This window comes from Condylura cristata, unplaced genomic scaffold (assembly GCF_000260355.1).
Source record: "Condylura cristata isolate star-nosed mole 26May11 unplaced genomic scaffold, ConCri1.0 scaffold00012, whole genome shotgun sequence".
Taxonomy (NCBI): domain Eukaryota; kingdom Metazoa; phylum Chordata; class Mammalia; order Eulipotyphla; family Talpidae; genus Condylura; species Condylura cristata.
In genome coordinates this window covers 22584066-22608842 of record NW_004567113.1, presented here as the reverse complement: position 1 = coordinate 22608842, position 24777 = coordinate 22584066, and the positions used below count along the sequence as shown (strand labels likewise).

General features: G+C 35.1%; 1 protein-coding gene across 1 annotated transcript in view; it reads right to left on the bottom strand.

Annotated features, from left to right (window-relative positions):
• TMPRSS11A (transmembrane protease, serine 11A) overlaps positions 1–23574 on the bottom strand; it is a 46913-nt gene extending 23339 nt beyond the window's left edge. Inside the window, exons 1-3 of the mRNA XM_004695949.2 lie at positions 23564–23574; positions 13914–14035; positions 11918–12036 (exon numbers count right to left, since the gene is read on the bottom strand). Of these exons, the coding sequence (XP_004696006.2) occupies positions 11918–12036; positions 13914–14035; positions 23564–23574 (252 nt within the window). The remainder of the gene's footprint in view (positions 1–11917; positions 12037–13913; positions 14036–23563) is intronic.
• Positions 23575–24777: the final 1203 nt, after the last annotated feature.

Sequence of the window (24777 nt, the reverse complement as noted above, 5' to 3'; positions counted from 1 at the left end):
GGGATTACAATTGAGATGGAAAAAAAATGTACAAAATGATGTAAAAATAAACTGTTATAAAAAAAATTGTCTTGCTGGAGGGCTAAAATCAAGTTAGGTTGAGAACAGTTTGTAATTCATTTGGTCAAATGCGAGCTCCTCAACCTGTCTTACCCCACCCAGTCTTCACCACTAGCACCTTTCATACTTGGCCACCTTTTGACTGCATACTTGTCCTTCTTGGGCAATAGCTTTGGGGCACCCTCCCCCATTCTGCTAGCTCTGCTTTTTTCAGAATCACAATTTCTTTCACATATATTTCAGACAATAACTGAATTTATCCACTAAATCTCTCTCCCTTTTGAATAACAGATTTATCCCCTAAATCTCTCTCCCTTTTGTCTAAATTTTGCTTACCCCTCTTACATTGTTGGTGCCTTCATACAGTTATTTATGAAAATAAATTATTTTTCCTACCAAAATGAAGTCCTTCTATGGATAGAGATGATAACTCATCTATTTAGAATCTACAACATGTAGGTATGCAGCATGTTCTGTTGAGTGAATAAATTTATCAGAAAGCCTTACATTTCCCAGGACACTTTCACAAGAACTCTTAGTGAGTTTTACATGCAATCAATATTCCTGGAGAAAAAAATTGTCCATAAATTGTCTGAAGGGAATCTTTTTCTCCTTGTTGACATATTCAAGAAATTTCAGTTATTGTGGAAAGTTCCTCTCTGGTGAGACTGCAGTAGTTACAAATAGCAATAGCTGTCGCTGTTGTCTACTACCAGTGCACCAAGCATGAACTCCACTGCATTTGTGCTCATTTGCTTTTCACATCGGTCCTCTAAGGTGAATGCAGTTATTATTTGCATTACATAGATGAGGGAGTGACTTGCTCAAGGTGACACAGAACAAGAATTCAAGCATACTGTCCAGTTTCAGAGCCTGTTAAAATGTCCTAATATTGTCAACCTCAGGGTGAACACAGTGAATGTCTCACTATGAGTTTCTACCCTCTGAGGTACAGGATGCAGCAGGAAAAGGGACCAGAATCTGTTACAATTCACCTTAAAGGCAGTCTGTTTTGTCTTCAAAACTAAGCACTGTAATCTTGATAGTTATGACTGCAATTCCTTGAAGCTGCTATTGTTTCCGTTTACAGCCCTAGATTTTGAGTAAAATCCAGGGTTCAAGAAGCAGCTGTGATTCATTATCCTGATCTTATATAGAGCATGGCCAACTAAGCCCCAGTGATGCTCTGTGTTTTGAGAGCTGTTGGACTTAAGCGAACTGCGTCACTTCATTTTTGCAAAAGTCCTCTGTAATTCCCACAGCTTTTAGTCCAGTATTGTGTAGATTGGCAAGGAAGTTGGATCTAGTGTCATATGGAGTCTGTGTGTGGAGTGTCTTGGGAAATATGACTTTCTGATTACAGAAAGTAATGATATCCCCACGTGGGTTGCTGCATTATATGGTATTGTCGAAGTTATGCCTTTGATTGTACAAGTCCTTTCTCAGTATTTCTTTGGGGAATGTCAGAAGGAAGCAGCCAGCTGTGGTTAACCAATACATGTAGCAAGTGATAATTTATTGTGTAACCTTACTCCAAGTTATTTTCTATTCCTGAGATTGAGAGGTAAATTTATAGAGCTAAAATATTTAAAATTAAATGTTAAAAAGAATAAGAATGGATTATTAACTTTTAGTAAGTCACAGGTCTGGATCTCTGAATCAAATTTCTAAAGAAAAAAAAATTAAGTTGTATCTATTTAAAGTACCAAAGATACTGAAACTAGGAAGCCTGAAGCAAGGAATTTGATTATTTAGAGAGTCCTTGTCCTCTTCAGATATGTAGTTTTTGAAATCCCTAAATTTAGTGAATCTGTGAAAAGAAAGGGGAGAGAAAAAGGAAGAGAAGGATGAAGCATTTCTTAGACTCTCTAATAAAGAGAGTCATCTGAATGATGAATAGCAATCTAAATAAGGTATCCAGCCAAGTGAAGACTACGATATATTTGCAACTTTATCAGAAAGTTTTCTTTCCTCAAAAAATAAAACCACAAAATTTCATTCAGAAAAAAATGTCATCCATATCTTTCCTCCAGTCATAGTTGCCTACAGTAGACATAAATATGCAAATATATCCATCAGCCATCTCTCCCTCTGTATTTCAGTTCCTTCTTTTGTTTCTTCCTCAAAAACTGACACAAAGAAACCATCAGCCAGAAATAATAAGAAATAACAAGAGATTAAAAAACACATTAAATAGTGAAGAGGTCAATTTATTAAAAAAGTATATGTGTACCTAACATCAGAGCACCCAAATATTTTAAACATATACTAACAGATCTGAAAGGAGAAATAGACAACAACATAATCATTTCAACACCCCACTTTAAACTATGGATAAGTCAGACAGAAAAGCATAAAGGAAACATGAAACTTAAACTATGTGTTAGTCCAAATGATACCAAATGAAGCTAACGGACATTTACAGAACTTTCCATCCAACAGCAATAGAATGTACATTCTTTTCAAGTATATGCAGAATATTTTCCAGAATAGATAAGCTGATATGTCAGATATGATCACATTACATTAATACAGTGAATCGTAAGAATTGTGATTATCACAAGAAAGGCAGAAAATAAAGGCCTACAATATCCTTTTATTATAAAAATTGCAGCAAATTGAATATAGCATATATGGATATATATGACAAATTCACAGCCAACATTATATTCTAGTGACAGATTGAAAGTTTTCCCTGTAAGACCAGAAATAAGACAGCAAGGTACTTATTCTCATCACTTATTAAACATAATGTAGTCCCCCTGAACTAGGGCTTTATTTTCCACTGTTTCAGTTACCTGCCAAAAATATTAGATGCCAAAGATATTCTGAGAGCGAAAGATGGGGATGAAAAGGAAGAGAGAACACTCATATACGTATTATCGTATCATTGGTTTATCATATGTTTGGTCATTAGTTATTGTTCCTTACAGTGCCTAATTTAAGTTTCAGTATTACCTGTAGTTTCAGGCATCTTTTGTGGGTCTTGGAAAGTATTCCCTATGGATAAGGGAATCTATTATACTGGAAGTCCTAGTAAGACAATCAGGCAAGAAAAATAAAATTCATTCAGATCATAAATTTGAAGATATTTTATCTCATATAGAATATATCCTAAAGACTCCACTAAAACAACTTTAAAATTAATTACATATTCTGCAAGCTTGCAAGATATAAAATCAACGTATGGAAATCGGTTGCATTTCTTTACACTAAAAGTATCTGAAAAGAAATAAAACAATCCCATAACAGTAAAAGTGATATAATGCTTGGGAATAAATTTAACCTGTGAGATACACTGGAAACTACTAGATTTGATGAAGAAATCTAATAAACACAAAAGAAAGCTCTCATGTTCATGGCTCATATGAATTAATATTGTTAAAATGTTCATACTAGCAAAACTTTCTTTACATTTAACACAATATCTTATCAAAATTCCAAGGGCATTTCTACAAGAATTGAAAAAAAAATCCTAAATTTTTATGAACCAAAAGATCCAGAATAGTCAAAGTAATCTTAAGAAAGATGAACAAAGCTACAGGCATCACATGTTTTCATTTCAAGTTATGCAAAGTGATAGTAATAAAAAAAGTATGATATTGTCATAAAAAGACACATAGACCAATAGAATGGAATCAAGAACCCAGAAGTAAACAACCACATACACGGTCATCTAATATTTGACAAAGGGAGCCAAGAATATTGGGAAAGGAAAGTTCCTTCAGTCGTTGGTACTGGAAAAACTGTTATCACACATGCAAAAGAATGAAGTTGGACTTCTATCTTATGTCACTTTCAAAAATAGTTTGAAATATAGACTTAAAACCATGAGACTCCTAAGAGAAAACATTGGAGTACCCTGACATTGGTCTTGGCAATGATTAGTTGGCTATGATGCCCAAAGCATAAGCAATAAAAACAAAAATCAGTGTGACTATGTCAATATAAAAACTACATCAAAGGAAACAATCAAAAATGCAAAAGAAACAGACTGGAATATTTGTAAATCATACTTCTGATAAGGAGTTAATATTCAAAGTATACGAAGAACTGCAACTTAATAGCAAAAACTAAACAATCTGATTTTAAAAATGGACAGCATTTTTTCCTGAGATGCATTTCTTTAAAGAAAACATAAAAAGTGACTGCTACGTAAATGAAAAGATGATCAGAGGAACTCAAAATCACAGTGAGATATTACTTCTGAGAATAGCTATCATCAAAAAGATAATGTGTAATGTGTTCCCAAAGATGTAAAAAAACCACTAGTGCAGTATGAGTGCATGAGTAAATTAATACAACGACTGCAGGAAACTATATAGGCATTCCTGAAAAAAATTAAAAATAGAATTGCCACATGATAATCCCTTTGGGATTACTGAATCTATATACCCAAAGGATATGAAATCAGGATGTCAAAAGACTATTTTCATTCTCATGTTTATGGCAGCATTATTCACAAAAAAGATAAGACATGGGAACAACAGTATCAGTGGATAAAAGATGTGGAATGTACATATGTATACACACACAGTAGAATATTATTCAGTCTTAAGAAAGGAAGTTCTGACATTTGAGATAACATGGCATAAGTGAAATATATCAAAGACAAATTCACATAAACAGGATTGTGGTTACCAAGAGTGGGCGGGATGGGGGTAGAAGTATAGGGGAGATGTTAGTCCAAGCCTGCAAAAGTCCAGTTACATAATTCTGGGGTCTAAGGTAAAATGTGATTATAGCTAATAATACTATGTTATATTCTTGAAAGTTACTGAGAATATTTAAATGATCTCACTACAAAAAGGAGATGGTAATGATGTGACATCGATTGTAGCTATTTTGCAATATATAAGTGTACCCATTTTACATCTTAAACTTACATAGTGCTATGTGTTAGTTGTATCTCAGTAAAACTGGGGAAATAAAATGACAGGGAAGTGAGGAAACTGAGGCTGAGGATATCTTTATGTAAGTAAACCTAATGTGTCGGCTAATTAAAAGTGATCTATGATAGCATATAGGAATTACAATCAGTATGGATTTAAAAATTAAATAGAAGAATTCATGTAGAACTGGATTTTTTTTTAACCTTGGTTCCTTCCTCACAAGTAGAACAATTCAGTGGAAAGAGTATTTGAATTACCTATGTAACATCAAAACTGCCTCATTCCTTACTATCTGTGGATCTTCACTTCAGAGACTTAGTTCTCTGATCAGTAAAGTATGAATAACAATGCCTAATTGCAGATTAAGCAAAGAAATACAATGATAAGCTTTTTCTTTCATAATCGACATTAAGCACATTGAAGGTATAGGTAGGGATACATCTTTGTCTTGTAGTTTAATAACAAAATGAACGTGAAGTTTAAGTTTAAAAAACTCAGCTACATTCTACATCCAATTTTCAAACCTCTGAACATGAAGTTTCCTGATAATCTTTAATTTTTTTAAGCTCCCAAATCCCATCTCCTCTCTAGTCATAGGGATGTAGCCCTCCACCAAGCTGGGTATCTTTTACTCCTCATACTTTGGACAACTCCAAACTTTTTTTTTTTTAAAGATTTATTTATTCATATGGAACTGGGGTACAGGCCAGAGATGTGGAGGGTGAGAGGATTCACCAGAGACAGAGAGGGGAGCAGAACAGGCAGACCAACCAAGTACACCGCTGAGGGGAGCAGCGGGCGGGTCAGGAGAGGTCAGGCTCACCATGTGGATCTCCTCCAGGGCAGGTGGGGATTGAACTCATGTGGAGGTGGCTTTAGCTTCTCAGTGCTGTGCTTTAACCCACTGAGCCACAGGAGGGCCCACAACTCCAAACTTTTGATACACCTTTACCAAGGTGGAGTTTATCTCGACCCAGGTGCTTTTTTTTTTTATCAGTAGAACCTCCTGCTTTCATTGTTAAACAGATCCAAATTTATTATTTTTGTCTTTTAATTAGCAAGTATTCCTAAGCCACATTTATCTCCTTGCTTCTCTTTCAGTTTCCAACTTCTTTATCTCTACAATTACAGGCACATAGTTCATGGATAAATTAGAGATTACTTTCAGCCCACTTTCCCATATTTGTGAGTACAAGGAAGATAAAATTTAGAACTGCCTTAGGCATAACTGCAGTGTTTCTTTTCTCTTGGGGGAAGCCTTAAGAAAATTTCCACCTATTGCTGCTGTTAGGCAGATGATGGTCCCTAACCTAAGTTAGTAGCATAAGTGAAATGGAATAAGGTACCTGGATAGATAGTTGCTTTCTAGTGTTTCGTCAGATGGAGAGTAAAACACAAAGGGTTTTCATAAATGACAAATATCTATGAAGATTATGTAATCTCAAATCTTAGCTATATAATTTATCAACTGTATGATCTTTATTAAATCAACTTTTCTGTACTGTGATTTCTCATCTGAAAGTTGTCTCAGTAATTGTATGTACCTCATAAAGTTTTTTTTTAAGATTTATTTATTTATAATACAGAACTGGGGTACAGGCCAGAGGTGCAGGGGTAGGGAGAGGGTTCACCAGAGACAGAGTGAGGAGCAGAACAGGCTGACTGACGAAGCACACTGCAGAGGGGAACAGTGGGCGGATCAGGAGAGGTCTGCCATGCCATGTGGGTCACCTCAGGAGCAGGGATTGAACTCATGCTGAAGTATCTTTAGCTTCTTAGTGCTGTGTTTTAATGCACTACACCAACAGGGAGGGCCTCATAAAGTTGTTTTTTAGGATTAACTAATACGTATTTAATGCCAGACATAGTACCTTATATTCAAACATATTAGCCATTCTTATTGTTACGGTGTTATAAGTTTGTAAATTTCATTTATAAACAATTGTAATATTTATAATTTAAAGTATTGCTTGTTGCTTCTAAAATATACTTCTCCCAAATAAAATACTTGTTCAGTTAGTGACCCTATTCAAGTTTATAATGATGGTGGTGATAGTGACCTACCTATTTGGGACCACTATGGATTACTGGTATTTGGTCATAAGAGTCTTCCCTGAAGGGTGACATAAAAGCCATGTCTGGCCACTCCATCAGGGAAATGGGATAAGTTTAGCAGTATCTGATCATGACATCATTTTACTTTTGTATCTCCGTTTGCATTCAAATTAATAAACTCCAACTCATGAAGAACAGGACCTGCAACCTGTCTTTCTTGGTTGTTTAGGCAAAGAAGAATCTGGCTTTATTCATTGGAATTTAGCAACAATAAACAGGAGTGGCTCAAGATGAGGCATGGGCCCTTCCTGTAATTCTTCTTAAGTTGGTGGGGAGTGGAGAGTAAAGGACACATGTCTTGTTCAAACAGGTAAACGAATACAATGCTTTTCCTGACCACAGAACCCACTTGATCTTCTTTTTCCTGGTGGTTCTTCTGTTTATTGTCCTCAACATGCAATTTAATTCTTAACTGTATGATGTCATACTGTTCAGTTTCATGTGTGCATTTCTCATCTCTTCAATGAAAATGAAAGCAGTTTATGGAGAAAGATCATGTTTCTTTTCCACATGTCTCAGGTGCCAAGAAATTTTTAAAAAACTGAATAATCTTACCATATATTGGGAAGACAGATTGTTTAGTTATATAGAAAAAAACTGGTTTATTCTATGGAAAATAGTCTAAGTCCCTACTTAATATTATATACAAAGGTGAGGTGTATATTCATTATAGACCACTGTAAAAGGTAAAATGATACAGTTAATAGAAAAAAATACAGGAATTTCATTAAAGCACCATCATAAGATAAAAGTGACTGCTGTAAAATTATGAATTCTTTTTATGAAGTCAGTGTGATCCAGATTAATAAAAGACACAGTAAATACATTGTCTACAGCCAACAAACTTCATAACTAGAAAACAAAGAACTGCAAAGCAATCTAATAAATCAATTCTAATAGTAAATGGACAATGGATATATACATACAATTTGCAGAATGAATGCCTCCCAAACTAACGAGTATATGTAATGATGCACAAACTCATTAATAAACATAAAAATGCAAATTAAGTCATGATTAAGATACAACTTGATGCCTTTTCAACTAGCAGATATTAGAAAGTCAAATAAGACCAAGTGTTGGCAAAGATATGGGGACATAAGAATTCACATGTGCTTCATATGGGAGTGTACACTGATTCAGCCTTTCTGAAGAGTAAGCCAGCACCAATTAGTTAAATCAAGTGTATGCACACCCAGTAATCCAGCCAGTCTGCTTCCACAAGAACTATATGGCTCTATAGGGATAAGTAGGAGGCTAGTTAGTGTAGCATTTCTTTAGATAATGAGCAGGAATTAAAGTGTGATAGATAGCAATGAGTCATCAGATAGCAGTTAATACCAATGAAATGATGCATGCAGATGTATATATATATGAACATGAATAAATCTTAGGCTAAGTACAAGAGAATGAATCAAAAATGCTGAGTATTTGTTTCCCCTCAAACGTTGAAATCCTAACCTCCAATGCTAATGTATTCAGAGGTGCAGCTTTGAAAAGTGTTCAGGGTTATTATGGGATCAGTGACCTATAAGAGGCTCCAGAGAATTTTTAGCTCTCTGTTCTCCACCAGGTGAGGAATCACTGAGAAGTCTGCAGTTTGCAGTCCAGTGGAGGTCATCAACAGACCTCACTAAGTAAGGCACCCTGATTAGACTTACAGCTTCCAGAACTGATAATAAGTGGCTCTTTTTTCTTTTTAACATGTCACTGAGTCTAGGGTCCTGTGTGATGGCAGCCTGAACTAGGTAAGTGAATTACAGCCCAAAAAATAAATTAGATATATGTACACACAAAACAACAAAATGGGTTGTTTCAAGAAAGAATATAAAGAAAAGAATATACATGAAATACAAAAAGGTCGCCCTCAGAAGGCAGCTAATGGGAGTGTGTTATGAAATAAAGATAAATATTAAATAATGACAACTAGAGAAAGACCTTGCATGGAATCAGAATAATATTGTATCATTACCTAACTCAGTATGCACCTAAGGTTCCTGCATTCCTAGAAAGAAAAAATCCACTTCCAAAAACATTTGCTGTTGAAGTGTACCTCTGCATTTCTTTCAATTCCATTTAAAAGATATACCACATTCCTGTCCATTTATTTCAGGAAAGACAGTTTCTTAGACTGAAACAACAATGATGTTGATTATAATTAGCGAAAACAAATTTCAAACTTGTAAATTATATTTTCACTTCTTAAAGAACATATTTATTTTCTTAACTAAGGCAAATTTTCTTTTTCCAATGAAGAGATTATGTAGAAATTACTGAGAAGTAGAGGAATAAAGGTGGTATTGGCAAAATTCTGGATTTTTCTGAAATTCAAGAAATGACGGTGGGTGCTATTTTCTAAGGTTCTCTTAGTATAAAAGAGTAGACTTCCATAAATAAATGTTAATTATGATTTCAGAGAAGGAAGAGACTTCAAGAAAGAAAAAAATGTGCGTAATTTAGTGATAATTAAAAATATAGATTATTAGTCCTTCCCAAATTTATTACTGTAAATAAGTTCATATGAATAAAGATCAGATAGTGATGTGGAAAATAAAATGTTTATTTTGAGGAAAAAAATGTTTTGCAGCAAAATAATTTTTGGCTAAAACAAATACACCTGTCATTTCCACTTTTTTTAAAGAGATCTTTGATTCCATTTCAGGGAAGTTAAGTTGAGCTTTTTGAGTGGGGTTTACAGGCATCCTAAACAGAACTATTATACAACTGAATTCACTTTTTTTCCTTTGGGGACAGTCTTCAATTTTAGTTTTAACAGAATTATTAATGTATCATTTGAATATTACATTACAGGTCAGGGCATTTTGTCTTGAAAATGATGTTTGTGAGATAAAGTAAACATTTATGATTCTTTCCTTTCCCCAAATATTAAAAAAAATCTTAAAGTGTGGTCTTGTAGACCTAGACATAAGAACAGAAACAATAAAATACCTGGAAGCAAAGATGGGTGAAACACTGCATGACATACACCTCAGTAACATCTGATCACCCAGTGCAACAATAGTGAAGGAAAGGGTAAACAGATGGGACTACATCAAGTTAAAGAACTTCTATATAGCAAAAGAGACATTACAGAAAAACAGACATCCCACTGATTGGGAAACAATGTTCTTATACAAAACTAGTGATAAAGGATTGATCACAAAGATATACAAAGAACTGATGAAACTCAACAAAAATAAACAACCCCATCAAAAAACTCACGGCAGAGCTAAAAAGACACTTTTCCAAAGTAGAAATGCAGATGGGCAACAAGCATATGAAAAAATGTTCAACATCACTCATAATAAGGGAGATGCAAATTAAAACCACAATGAGATATCATCTCATACTGATAAGAATAGCACATCTTGGCCCTCCCTGGTGGCGCAGCGGGTTAAAGCACAGCACTATAAAGTTAAAGCCACTTCTGCATGAGTTCAATTCCCGCCTGCCCCGGAGGTGACCACATGGCGTGGCAGACCTCTCCTGACCCGCCCGCTGCTCCCCTCAGCAGTGTACTTCATCGATCTGCCTGTTCTGCTCCCCACTCTGTCTCTGGTGAAGTCTTTCGCCACCCCTGAGTCTCTGGCCTGTACCCCAGTTCTGTATACACAAATAAATAAATCTTAAAAAAAAAAAAAAGAATAGCACATCTTAAAACAACTAGCAAAAATAAATGTTGACAAGGATGTGGAGAAAAGGGAACTCTCCTGCACTGCTGGTGGGAATGCAAACTAATACAACCACTATGGAAAACTGTTTGAAGGTTTCTCAAACTGCTAAACATGGAGCTTTCATATGAGCCAGTAATTTCACTCCTAGGTATCTACCCAAAAGACACAAAAATACTGAGTCAAAAAGACACCTGCACCCCCATGTTTATTGCTGCTTTATTTTCAATAGGAAAGACATGGAATCAGCCCAAATGCCTAAAAGTAGATGACTGGATTAAAAAGATGTGGTATATATACACAATAGAATATTACTCAGCAACCAAAAAAGATAAACACATGCCTTTTGCAGCAACATGGATGGAGCTGGAAGGGACCATGCTTAGTGAAATAAGCTAGAAAGAAAAGGAAAAATACCGGATGGTTTCAGTTACAGCAGTAGTATGAAGGACCAGGGGAGAAAATAATAATAATAGTAATAATAATGAACAACTATATACCAGAGACATTTTAAAGGGGTGGAGTGGGGAATGGGATCAAAAATGGATGGGGAGAAGTACACTGGATTATGGTGATGGCAAACGGATGATTTGGCAATGGGAAGCCCACGGGGATTACACTGAGATGGAAAAAGGGCACAAAATGATGTAAAAATGACTATTATTTAAATTTAAAAAATGTGGTCTTACAATAAAAGTATGTGTTTTTACAAATAACCACTTCTATTATAGTTAAGCATTTCCATTTGGTTAATACTGTTGTGGAAATGGGGATGCAATAGGTGGATAACTGGATCTCATTTATTCTCTCACTTTGAAATGAGTGGTTGAACTATCTGCCTATTGTTTCGTCATTTCCACCACAGTATTAAACAAATGGAATTGCTTAACTACAATAGAAATGAAGTGGTTGAATTAGAGTAGCTTATCATAATTACTCATTTTTAGATGTGCTGATTCCTTTTCTCCTTGATTCCCACCTACCTATATCCTTGGATACTGATGGGGTGGGGAACTGAAGTGGGTCTCAGAAAAATGCAAAAAAAAAAGTGATACTGTGGTAGGTGGCCTGAAAATTTTGTTTTTAGAAGCATTGAGAGGAATAAAAAAAACAATTCCTTCCTATGATAGAAAGAACTTAATCTATTATCCTCTGATTGAAATAATTTATCTGACTTACCAAATTTTCACTTCTCTCTCGAAATTCCATAAGTCGGTACGTGCTGTTTTGTCTAGAATTCCTATTCCTTTGCACACTTGAAATTTTAAAGGTGCCATGATAATACTCCATTTTTTGGCCTGGGATGAAAAGGAAAAGTAGGAAATTAAGTCACTTGGGGCTATAGTTCAGGATCTAAGGCCTAAATATAACAGGACTACTATGAAGTTTTGAATGCATCAGTATCTAATTTAGTTTCATAATAAAGTAATACAAATAATGATTGTTTTATGTTATTTATAGTAGCTGATATTTGAATGCCCAGTGTGTGTCAGTTACTGTTGTGGACATTGCACATGTATTAGCTGAATCTCCTCTCTAAGAGGCATTATTTCCATTTCACAGGTGAAAGTGAGGCATAGCGGTATTAACTTGCTTTGATCTGCACAACTAGTAAACAACTAACTCCAATTCCAGAACATTGTATTACTATAATGCCCTTGCTAAGGTGAAATGTATCACCCCACTCAACTGAAAGTATAGATAAATGAATGTCCTTATAATTAAAAACAAAATGCTTTTTATATATCGTATTATTGGAGTAACACTGGTTCATAATACTGTATACAATTTAGGGCAGTAAGTTTACACTTTTGATGTCTGTCACCACAGCACAACTACTATCAAAGTGCCCACAGTCCCTCACCACAGCTCAGTGGTACCTCCCTACTTGGTCTCCATCCTTGTCACTCCTCTTCCACCTCTAATAGCCTCAACTTTCACTCATATTTCTAAAGTTTGTTTTGGTGACACTAAGAAACATGTGAAAAGAAAGAAGAGGGGAAACCACTCGGGGTTGGAGGTGAGACTGATGTGTTAAGGGGGATGGATCAGTCCTCTAGGCTTGGCTACCAGCAATGGCAAGAAAAGAGCAGTGGGGATTTGCAGTTTGATGAGTCAAATCCTGGTGATAAAGAAGGGAGTTGTGAGGGGAGAAACTAGAAAACTATTACGTGGGCACAGTGTGTAAACAATTCTACCTCTGGGTAGCCAGACTCAGGACTCATGTGTTAATGGGTTTCCTGGCTATAGAAGTAGGAAAGAAAGTTACATTTGGGATAGTTCTGGACACCAATGCTTTTTTGGTTTCCCTTACTATATGACTCAGATACTGTTAGCAGATTTTATACATCTTTAAAGGGGTTTCTGTGCAACTAGCTTAACTCACGTCAGAATCTTTCACCATTGGCATAAACTGCAGATGGGTTTGTTTTATGGGGCCCACCTGCACTAAAGCTCTTTAATGGTCCCCAGCCATTAAAGGTCTCCAAGCCTGAGGAAGATGACACAGAAACACTGTTCTGGTGAGCAGCCTGAGCAACCCTGTCAAAGTGATATGAGGATTTATCAAAAATGTAAGCGATTTGGTTTCTATGCTTCGAGGGAAGTTTAAGGGAAAGGATTCTAAAATTCACTGTTTGTGTGATTTTAAGTACATTAGTCAATATAAAAATGAACCTGCTGCATCGTTTAAGAGTAGATGTTTTTCTCTACAAGTAGTAATATTGTGTCTTACTTATAATTTAACAATTATGTCAACATTCATTACTTTATTAGACATGATTTTCTTTTATTAAACAGAAAATGATAACCATGAGTGTAAGTGTCCATTTTAATAGCTAAGATATTTTCACTTAAATTTGTAATTATTTGAATGTTTTTGATGATTACTAGAAAATGACTTTTTCATCTTTTGTGTAAATTCTTAGAAGAATACTAGATTGTGAGTTCTTAATAGCTGGGAAAATTTCTTTGCTTAATGTTTCTTTGCTTAATTATACTGATGATGCTTACATGTAACAGGCATTCAGTAATTAAGATAATGAAAAATTTTTTTAAAAACATTCTGAATGTGGCTATTACAGGTAAAAGTTGGGGTGAAAGTAAACCTACCTATTTACAAATGAAGCTTTACAGGAAAAAATGAAATTAACCTGAGTTCCATAATTTTACCTACCAGACACTAAAAAATGAGCCAGAACACCGATGCCCACTGCTACCACTGCCAGTATTAACACAATGAGAAGAACAGTCATCCATGGTTTCCAATTTCTGCTTCGGGTGCCAGACCCTACTGTTCTACAAAAAGGAAAATTCACTAGTTACTTTCACATTGTAATCCATAGTTTTCCTTGGATAGGTGCAAACTGATTTAGTTTACAATATTCTGAGCAAGAAGAGATCTTTCCACAATTTTGGTGAAGTTCATCTTGGTGTTAAGGAGATTTATTAAAAAGCTCAGGATCTGGGAATCCCTGATGTTGCTACAGTTTTCTATTTCTAGAGAATTTTGAGCCCCTCTGTGGTGATCAGTTCTGACATGTCTTAGCAATATAGCTGAAAGTAGCACAGGTACTTGATAAAGATTATTTAATCTTTTCCAACACTTATTTATTTATGTGTTTATTTTACATCATTCTTCATTTTGTACATTTTCCCATCTCATTTGTAGTCCCCATGGGCTTCCCACCACCAGTCCACTCGTGTGCCATCACCATAGTCCCATGCCCTCTTCCCACCCCAGTTTTTATCCCATTCCACCTCCACCCCCTACAGTGACTCTGTTTTAAAGTTTGTTGTTCTCGTTTTTATTTTATTACATTTGCTTCTCTCTCTCTTTTTTCCCCCCTGAGCCCTATGCTCCTGCTATGAGTGAAACCATCCAGTATTTTTCTTTTTTTTCTGGCTTATTTCACTAAGCATGATCACTTCCACCTCCACCCATGTTGCTTCAAGTGGCATGAGTTTATCTTTTGATTTTTGAGTGATATTCCATTATGTATATGTGCTACATCTTTTTAATCCAGTCATATATTTTTGGTCATTAGGGTTGATTCCATGTTTTCCCTATTGTAAATAGTGGAGCAATAAACATGGGGGTGAGGTGTCCTTTTGAATCCATTCCAACACTTTTTGCATTTATAGTGATTAAATATATATTCTTCCATTTACATTATAATTTTTAATTGTAAAAATTTTCATATACATGGATACTCATATAATAGTATATAGGGTGGTATAGTAGAAAAAAATAGTAAAATCATAGAACAGGATGGCACAATAGAACACTCCTATATATATATATATATACACACACACACACACACACACACATATATATAAAATATTCGATCATATATATATATACACACATATATATAAAATATTCGATCATTTGTGAAAGTTGCTTTCCTTCTTGCTTCAAATTTTGCTACTATGTTTTAATGTGAAACAAGATATTGATATCATGGCTTTTCACTAAATAGTATATTAAGCCATTAGGCTTTTTCCAACATAATTATAATGCTATAATGTTCTTAAATAATTAACAGTACTTAAGAGTAACTTTCAGGCACTCCCTGGTGGCACAATGGGTTAAAGCACAGCACTACAAAGCTACCTTTAGCTGCTTCAGCACGAGTTTGGTCCTGACCAGGGAGGTGACCCACATGGCATAGCAGACCTCACCTGTCTTGCACTTAATCAGTCTGCCTATTCTGTTCCCCACTCTGGTGAATCCCTCACTACCTTTGCACCTCTGGCCTATACCCCACTTCTGTATGCATAAGTCTTAAAAAAAAAAAAAACTTTTACTATCAACCCTTCTTCAAATTCCCTTCTTCAAGTTTCCTCTATTGTCCCATTATATATGCAAATAGTTTATATAAACTGCAGCACAAGCAAGGGCCATATGGTTGTATTTTAAGTTTCTTTAAATATCCCTGCTTCTGTTTTTTTTTTTTTAAGATTTATTTATTTTATGCATACAGAACTGGGGTACAGGCCAGAGGTGCAGGAGTGGGGAGAGGATTCACCAGAGACAGAGTTGGGAGCAGAACAGGCCAACTGAGGATGTACACTGCTGAGGGGAGCAGCCAGCAGGTCGGTAGAGGTCTGCCTTGCCTTGTGGGTCACCTCCAGGGCAAGGATTGAACTCATGCTGAAGTGGCTTTAGCTTCTTAGTGCTGTGCTTTAACCCACTGCGCCACCAGGGAGGGCCCTGCTTCTGTTTTAATGATATTAACTTGTTGAGGAGATTGAGCCAACTGTCCTTTAGAATTTTCATCTCTGTACTTACCTGAATGGTGTTTGATTTTTATGATATTTTCATTGAAGTAACATAGCATTATATGAGTTCAGGTGTGCATCATTATATTTCAACATCTGCACACATCAAGTTCATCACTTAAAGTCCTATTCTTTCACCATATAATTGACCCAATTTAAACACTCCCTTCCCTCTTTTCTTCTGGTAGCCTCTAATTTAGTTTTACAAATTAAAGCTTTTTTTTGTTCAACTTAGTGTTTTTTGGTTTTTCTATGTACAACATAGTGAAATAATATGATGCTTTTTTTTCTTAATCTGATTTATCTTACTAAACATATTGTCCTCTAGGTCCTTTCATGTTATTGCAAATGAAAATATCAAATCAGGAATAGAGAGAATTTATAAACCCTAGAAGAAAAACTTTTTTTTTCTGTAGTCTTATGATCAACAACAATACCCATCATACTGTATCAAGAATATTAGTCATCGGCTCTCCCTGGTGGTGCAGCGGGTTAAAGCACAGCACAAAGAAGCTTAAGCCACTTCCCCATGAGTTCTATGCCCGCCTGCCCCGGAGGTGACCACATGGCATGGTAGACCTCTCCTGACCTGCCCGCTGCTCCCCTCAGCAGTGTACTTCGTCGATCTGCCTGTTCTGCTCCTCACTCTGTCTCTGGTAAAACCTCTCATCCTCCGCATCTCTGGCCTATACCCCAGTTCTGTACGAATAAAAAAATAAATCTAAAAAAAAAAAGAATATTAATCTTCACTTAAGGATGAGCTCCTCAGTTGTATGAGGAGTCAATTTTCACCTTTTATCATTAAGACTCAGCAAGGGGCCTGGCATGGATTTCTTTTCTCAGAATCTCATAAGGTTGAATTCCAGGTGTCAGCTGAAACTGCTATCTCATCTAGCATCTGTAACCCTCTTTCAGGTTCATCTGGGTTTTTAGGCAGAAAGCAGTTTCTTGAAGCTGAACTGAGCTGTTCTCTTGCAGACTATCACAGGTCTCTTCCAGGATCTACATGCTGCCCACATTCTTGGTCATGCATTTTACTCCATCTTTAAATCCAGCAATGGAGAATCTACCCCCATCAAACCTCTCACCTTTTCAATCTCTCTCCAGCTGGGCTTAGTCCCTTTTAGGTGTCACAAAAATGTGAGTTTTTCTTTTTTGTGTTACCTTTTTTTACCTGTCAGCCTCTTAAATAGTGTTGAAGTAGACTTTCAATTAGGAAGCATTTAGGATTACAGCATGGTTACATGGCCTTTTAAATGTGTTCACCTCAAAGAAGCAACTGGTCATTTCACCAGGACAGTCTCTTTATTCAGAAACAACAAAAACAATTAGGAATATGTGGCCTCATGTTGACTCACAAGCACACTTCACCAGAACAAAAGAAAGAAATGTTCATATATAAAAGCCAGAGGGACTGTTACAAATGAAGAGTCCATCAGATGAAAATGGAACCCAGAGAATAGTGGTCTTTCATGTTGTTGACATTCTATTGTTGGTAGAGCTGTTTTGCAAGGAGGAGCCGCCTCCTTTCTCTGATGGGATGGCAAAGCAAAGTCACTTCTTGTCAGAGATGGCAGGGCTTGTCTCTTCAAGATGAGATTCTATTGGATTTTTAATTTTTTTCTTAGAGTTTTCTGGTGCACAGAGTGCATATGCAAGATAATTCTCTTCTAACCTTCCTCACTTAGGGAAGGTTTCTGTGCATTTTCTCAAACTATGGCAATATGATTTCTAATTGGAAGTGGTATAGCACTAAAGGTAAGAGCTCAGTTACTGGTGCGACATTACCAGAGTTCAAGTCCTTGTCCTGGTCCTTGGTAGCTCTGCTATGTGAGACACAGTATTTGATCTCTTGTGTTTAAGTTCCTCCATTTGTAAAATGGAAATGAAATTAATACCTGCCTCATAGGATTAATATGAAGATCAACAGGATTAATTTATAAAAAGTGGTGAGCCCATAGTAAATACTATATAAATGGGAGTTAATATGTTTTGTTATCATTATTACACATTGATAGACATCAGTCTTGCTGGTGATAAAATGATCACTTAGTATGAAGGTATTTATAGGTCAGTAATTTTGGTGCTGCTGGTGGTTTGAATTTTAGGCTCATAAAGTTGCCTCACAGAATGGAGCTTAGATAAATAAGGTATTAGGAAATGCTCAGAAAATTTTTATGTAATATTAATCAACAAACTGATGTGTTTCACTATGGCTCAGAATGACATAATAAAATGGAGATACTATTTCACAGGTATATTAATGAGGAAGGAAGGGATTACATAATAAAACAAGGACCTATTATCAAATGTCCTACTTTACTGGAAAAGATAGTACCAAATGTTATGTAATTGTGTATGCACATGCTTACCCATAGGATAGCTAATATTTTTTCACACTATACGGTCCCACCTATTAAAGATTGTAGATTATTTATCAGATGGGAGTTAAATGCCCAGACTGGGTGATATGTATGTATGTATACAAAAAGAATTGCTTGTTTTCAAATACCTAGCTCAGAGACTTGAATACCTCATATATGGCCTAATAATGTACTTCTAAGAATTGTCTGCTGTCCCAATATTTTTCCACTTTGTCTTCATTTGTGCATATTCTACCCATTCAACTGTTCATCCATCTATTTATTCACCTGCTTTTTCTTTTCCACAATGTTTTATTAAACTTCTGCTAGGTGTTAACACCATGCTGGGTCTAGGTGAGCAGTGATGAATAAGACATGATTTCTATCTTCTTGCAACTCATGACATAACTTACATTACTCTGTCTCAATATACACCATAGGATTGAAAATAATGAAGTATTGTAAACTTTTCTATAAATATTGTAAGTTGTTTACATGTCTAACTTTGGGGTGACAGTTTTACTCCTTCATATGTACACATGCTTCACTCTCTTCCTAACCTGTGCCCAGGCATACCCATTTCCTTCCCTTCAGCCCTACCCACTTCCCTCTGATGAACAATATATTTTTCCCAAAGTTGAATAATTATATTTGTTGTGATTTTCCAGTATATTTTCTATGATTATTAATATTCCACATATAAGTGAGACCTGTAAGTATTAAAGTAGCATAAATCACCAATTTCTACAAAAGCAACAAAAACAAGCATTAAAGATTGTGAAGTAGTCCAGGTCTGTGTCCCCTGTTCCTGGCACAGAATTCCAAAAACGCTTGTAATTTTCCAAGTGATAAGAACATTAGGAGCATATTTTGTTATAACTGACCTTTGACCCCAGTTCTGACACAGAACCCTTTTATAATCTTCTGGGTATAGGGGTATCATTTCTTCCAATGCGGCAATGCTTGTGTTGTTCTTGAATAAACTGAAGATGGTCTTCTCACCAGGAAGGCTACCCTACCCTGGGAAGCTTGATATCTTTCATTTTAATCCCCATTTTCTGGGAAGGGAAGAGAGGCTAAATACTGAATTAATGATCAATTATGCCTGTGTAATGGAGCCTCCATAAAAATTCCAGTAAGCTTTAGGGAGCTTCTGTTTTGGGGTACACATTACAGAGAGAGAGGGTGATATATCCCGTCTCATCCAGAAACTCGTATACCTGGGATACTTGTGGACCTTGTCATGTGTATCCTTTGTGATCCCTTGTAATTCGTTGCTAATCTTGGAGGCAGTGTTTCCTTGAGTGCTGTGAACTACTCTAGCCAAGTGACCAAACACTAGGAAGGAATTGTGGATACCTTTGATTTATAGCCAGTGGGTCAGAGGCACTGGTGACAACTTGGAACTGCATTTGGCATTTGAAATGTGGGCAGGGGCATTCTTATGGATGGAGTCCTTAACCTTTGAGGTCTATGCTAATCTGGCTAGTGTTAGACTTGAATTTAGTTGCAGGAAACCCAACTGGATTTAGAGAATTGTTTCTGGGGAAAACCTACACATTTGCTCTCAGAAGTATGAGAGTGGTAGCAATGTGAAGTAAAAAAAAAAAAAAAACAGCTTTCTATAATAAAGATTTAAAATTTTTTAAGTTTTCACTTGCTTGAACAAATCAACTGTAAGAAGCCTAGTATTACAGATATGAATCTACCTTTTAAGATCAGAGGACTGTGGATTCAGTCCTGTTTCATAATTCCTTAGCTTGTATCTCGAGACTCAGTTTATGAAATCCTGATGAATTTCATTTTCCCCACATTTAAATGGTGAAAATAAATAGTATTAAAAAAATGTGAGACAATGCAGTGAGTAAATCAAGATCTCCAGTAATTGTCAAGTTCACATGGATTATCTCTTATAATTGGTGCCACAGGTTGGTGGTGAGGTAAACCTTGTTACTACCATTTCACTAATGAGGAAACTAAGTACCAGAGAGGAAAAGCAACATTTGCTTGCAAAGTTAATTAAAGGGAGGCCTGACTTCAAAGTTATCTTTTCCCCTTTGTAAACAGACACTGAACTCACAATAAATGTGAAAGCCTTCAGTATATGATTCAAATGCACTTATACTTATCTGTCCCCAGTATGACTGACTAGTCATTAACTAAGATGTTTTGTAAGTGCAGCTATGAATATAGGGGAGCTAGGGTGATGTGTATAGTTTGAGCTTTTACTTCAATAGTTCTCAGTAAAATCAACTGTCTTCTATAAATTGGGGTAATAAAAACTTACACATTTACAAATTCTAAAAGATAAGTAATATATGTAAGGAAAAGATCCATTTAAGATAATTTATTATTCATGAATACATAATAAAGGTAGATCTTATCATAAAATCTATCAGTCACTGTGGATTTGTGTCCATACCTGATCATAAGTGAACACTTCGGTTTCCAAATAATTTATATATATATCTGCCAAACTCCTTTATCTATAAATGTATTATTCCCCTATATGTCCATTGGAAAAGTAGGAAAACAAAACAAAGATATTATCACCTAGCCTTTCACCCTCAATGAAATGAATATGTATTTTAATTCAATGAAATATAATAAAACCCTGCTTTATCATATATTTGTATATCATATTTATATAAAGCCCTAATGAGTGACTAGCACTATGAATGTTTTATACAATTTTAAATTAAAAAGTTATTTATCTCTTATAAATTACCAAAAAGAAGAAAAAGTAGAACATTTTAATAGTTATATGCTCTAAGTTCAGACTGCCTCAATCCTGGTTCTCATTAACCTATGGTGTAGGGCTAGTTACTTTTAATCTATAAAATGGAATAATAATGGGACCTAATTATAGTGCCATTGTATTAACTAAGCTAATTTAACATAATTTGTACAAAGAAAACTCTTGATTTTGCTGAAAACAGACCAAAAATAATAGTTCAAAACAAAGTTTGATAAACAATGACCAACTTGGAGTTTTACTTTGCTATTTTGGTTTTAACTTTGCAATACATTTTTTTTAAAGTGACATGTAATTATTAGCATAATATATATATATATATATATATATATATAGTGAAATGATCACCACAGTAAGTCTAGTTAACAAGACTCCCCATACATTAGTAAACATTTTTTTTTCTTGTAATGACAAGCTTCAAGATCTACTGTTGAAGAGTTTTTTAATATATTAGGGAATGATTGGAATATTAACAAATTGATTGAAACAAGTCTTCAAAGTGCAATTATGTAAAGTTGAATACTTGAACTTGTCCAGTGTCTTTCTCTCTACAGGATGCTAATGAAGAGGACTAATCTAATTTTTGCATTTATTAGGCATGTCAAAAATAATGAGCTACTAGAAGTGAGAGTTACCAGATTTTAGTCACAAGATTTCTTGGGACTAAATACCAAATGACGAAGGTATCAGGAAAATAATTGAGATTTTTAAGTAAGTGAATCTGCCTATTAATGAATAGATATGGCTATGACTAAAAGCCAAATATAAGTAGAGACTCACAGCAAAATCTGAAAAGTATGTCTAAATGTACAGAAGAGGGACACAAAACCCCAGAACAACAAAGAAACGAACCCAATATATTGTGACAGTTTCTACATGTGTTTCTTCATTGAGAAGAATGGTATGACTGTAGATTATATAGTAGAATTAGTATAGGTGAGACCTATAATATCACAGTAATTATTAAGCATTTGCTTTGCTTCAATCCTTAAAGCCTGCCTGTTAGTATGACCTTCCATCTCCTCCAAATCCTCAATTAATGTTCCATGAATTTAGTTCAAAGAAACCATAAGCATTCAGCATTTTCCACTGTCTCCTTTCTTAACCGTAACTGTCATATATGTTCTGAATATTACTTCTGTAATGTACTTCCCTCACACTAAACAGATTTCTATAAAACATTTATTAGAAAAATAAAAGACTTTTAATGTCTATAACCAAAAGATATTTTTAAAGGAGCAATTTTCAGAATATGAAACATAAAAGGTTGGATCTACTCCATCTACTCTACTTTCATAAACGATTACATCCGTTTTTCAGTTACATTTGTTTGCTAATTCATTTGCTCTATACATACTATGAGGTACCAATTATTTGTGAAGCATTATGGATCTTTTTGCAGGTTCTCAGCATTTTCAACAATCACTACGTGCTCACTAAAGGACCAACACAAATGTTCAATTTATTAGTGAAGAAAGACCAGTGAGGTCCACTGACTTGGTGGTGGGTCTACTGTCAAATTCTCATCTCTGAAATTATCGAGGTGGTATCCTTTGCCATCTGGAAAGGCTGTGGCAGCTAATAAGGAAGACCGGTCTTCCAGAATGGTGAACTGTTGCCCTAATATTGGCATCTGACAGCTCTGCAGACCCTGCGATGACCCTTAACTTCCTTTTTCTCAGATGTCTCACTTTAAAATTGAAGTTGTTAATTATGCGTTCTCTTGATCTCACCAGAGTGAACTACTAAATGAAATTACATATATGTAAACATTTTGTTTTCATGAATGTTTTAACTCTTAACTGTACATAAAGTTATACCAAAGAATCTTGTTTTCCCTCTTTGCAGTGTGGTGAAACTTATTTGGGGGGGAAAAAAAAGGCTTCTGAAATAATTCATAGTTTCCTTTTTCCTTTAACAGGACAAGTTTTAGAGGCTTTACATGTTCCCGTCAACCTGTATCTCCTGTTTTTCTCATTCTCCCCCTGGGATGTCTACAGTGATAGCAGGTGTCTCTGCAGCTGCTGACTTCCCAAGCTGCCTTAATTCCAAAGACTAGGACTATAATATACAAGAGAGAATAAAATTAAAGAGAAATGCTAAGCTAAACACAGATTGTTAAAAGGAGACATTTCTTCCAACAAACAACCTTGCCACACAACCTCTCTGTCCTATCAGAATCAATGAGGATACAAGAAAATACAGGTTTCCATTAACTTCTTCTAAAATCCCACTGTTGAAATTGCTAAGATGATTTTTAAATGTAAAAAATTGATTTCAAATACAGAGATTAAATAAACTAGCTACTGTAAGTACAGATTGATTCTATCAATGACCCACACAGCCAGATCTCTGACATGCCAGGCATCTAATCACTGACAATAGAGCAAAGAACCATTTACAAAATAAAACTGAACTTACCGATACATCATCTACCAGGGGAAGAATATGATCCTGTAGGGTTGCACCTACTGAACTTGACTTTCTAATCAACTATATGACATCTCTAGATATATTTGAGATCTACGGCTAGAAGAAATAAGGAAACAAATTACAAGTAGTTGAAATGAAACTAGTTCAACAAGTCTGAACAGAGAAGCCTGAACCCATTAGAATAGCTTGAAGAAAACAGTCAGAGACAGAATAGCCCTAACAAGAAAGTAGTATTTTTTTTTGTATTGACTAATTTTGTTAAAGGAGAAGAAACTGGTTGAAAGGTTATGAATGAGAAATTCCTTAGGTATGCAGTAGGATTAAGAGTTTAAAGAAGATTATTGGTAGATAGACAAATATCTTAAAGAAATCTTCATTTGAAAGCTCACAATAGAAACAATCAAATGTTCTTAAAGCTTACATACATAATATAACTGCAAAAATACTTCTTAAATCCTTGTTGAACATCAGGTATCTACATGTCTCACAGGAGTGTAGTGAACTTATTAATATGTAGCCATTTTTCTCTAAAAAGAAAACCCTACATTTGAGAGTACAAATAAATATAATCATATTGAATTAGATTTTCCTAAAAGGACATAATGCAATATATATCACAATCTTTATGTAACTATAAATACATATGTACACATAGATGTGTGCATAGATGAAGATTAGTCAGAATGGAGAAAACAAAAAGAAGAGGTAAGAAAACAGTACTTTCAAATTTTTCATTTATGTAATATACTCTTTATAAATCTTGAAGAATTATGAATGAGGCTAAATTTTTATGTGATTGATCATGGCCCCTAATCTTGGACCCTTTACTTCTCAAAAGTAGCTGATGTTCCTAGATTTCCTTCTTTTATAGAACGCACTATGCATTTGCTCCAACACAGAGATAGCTGTAGAATCACAATGAGTATTAATTAATTCAACAATATATCAGGCACATCCTTGTGGAACTTGAACTTTTTTTGGGGGGGTGGATTTTTTTTCTATAACTTTTTATTTTAGGTAACATGAGTTTGCAATACCACACATGATTTTCTTTATTTAGTATTTTGAAGAACTTTGTATTGAAAGATACAGACCTACATTATTTCTCAAACAACCACAGGAAATGAATAGTACTTAGTTTACCCTTGATTATCTTATAACCAAATGGTACTCATTTTTTTTTTAAGATTTATTTATTTATG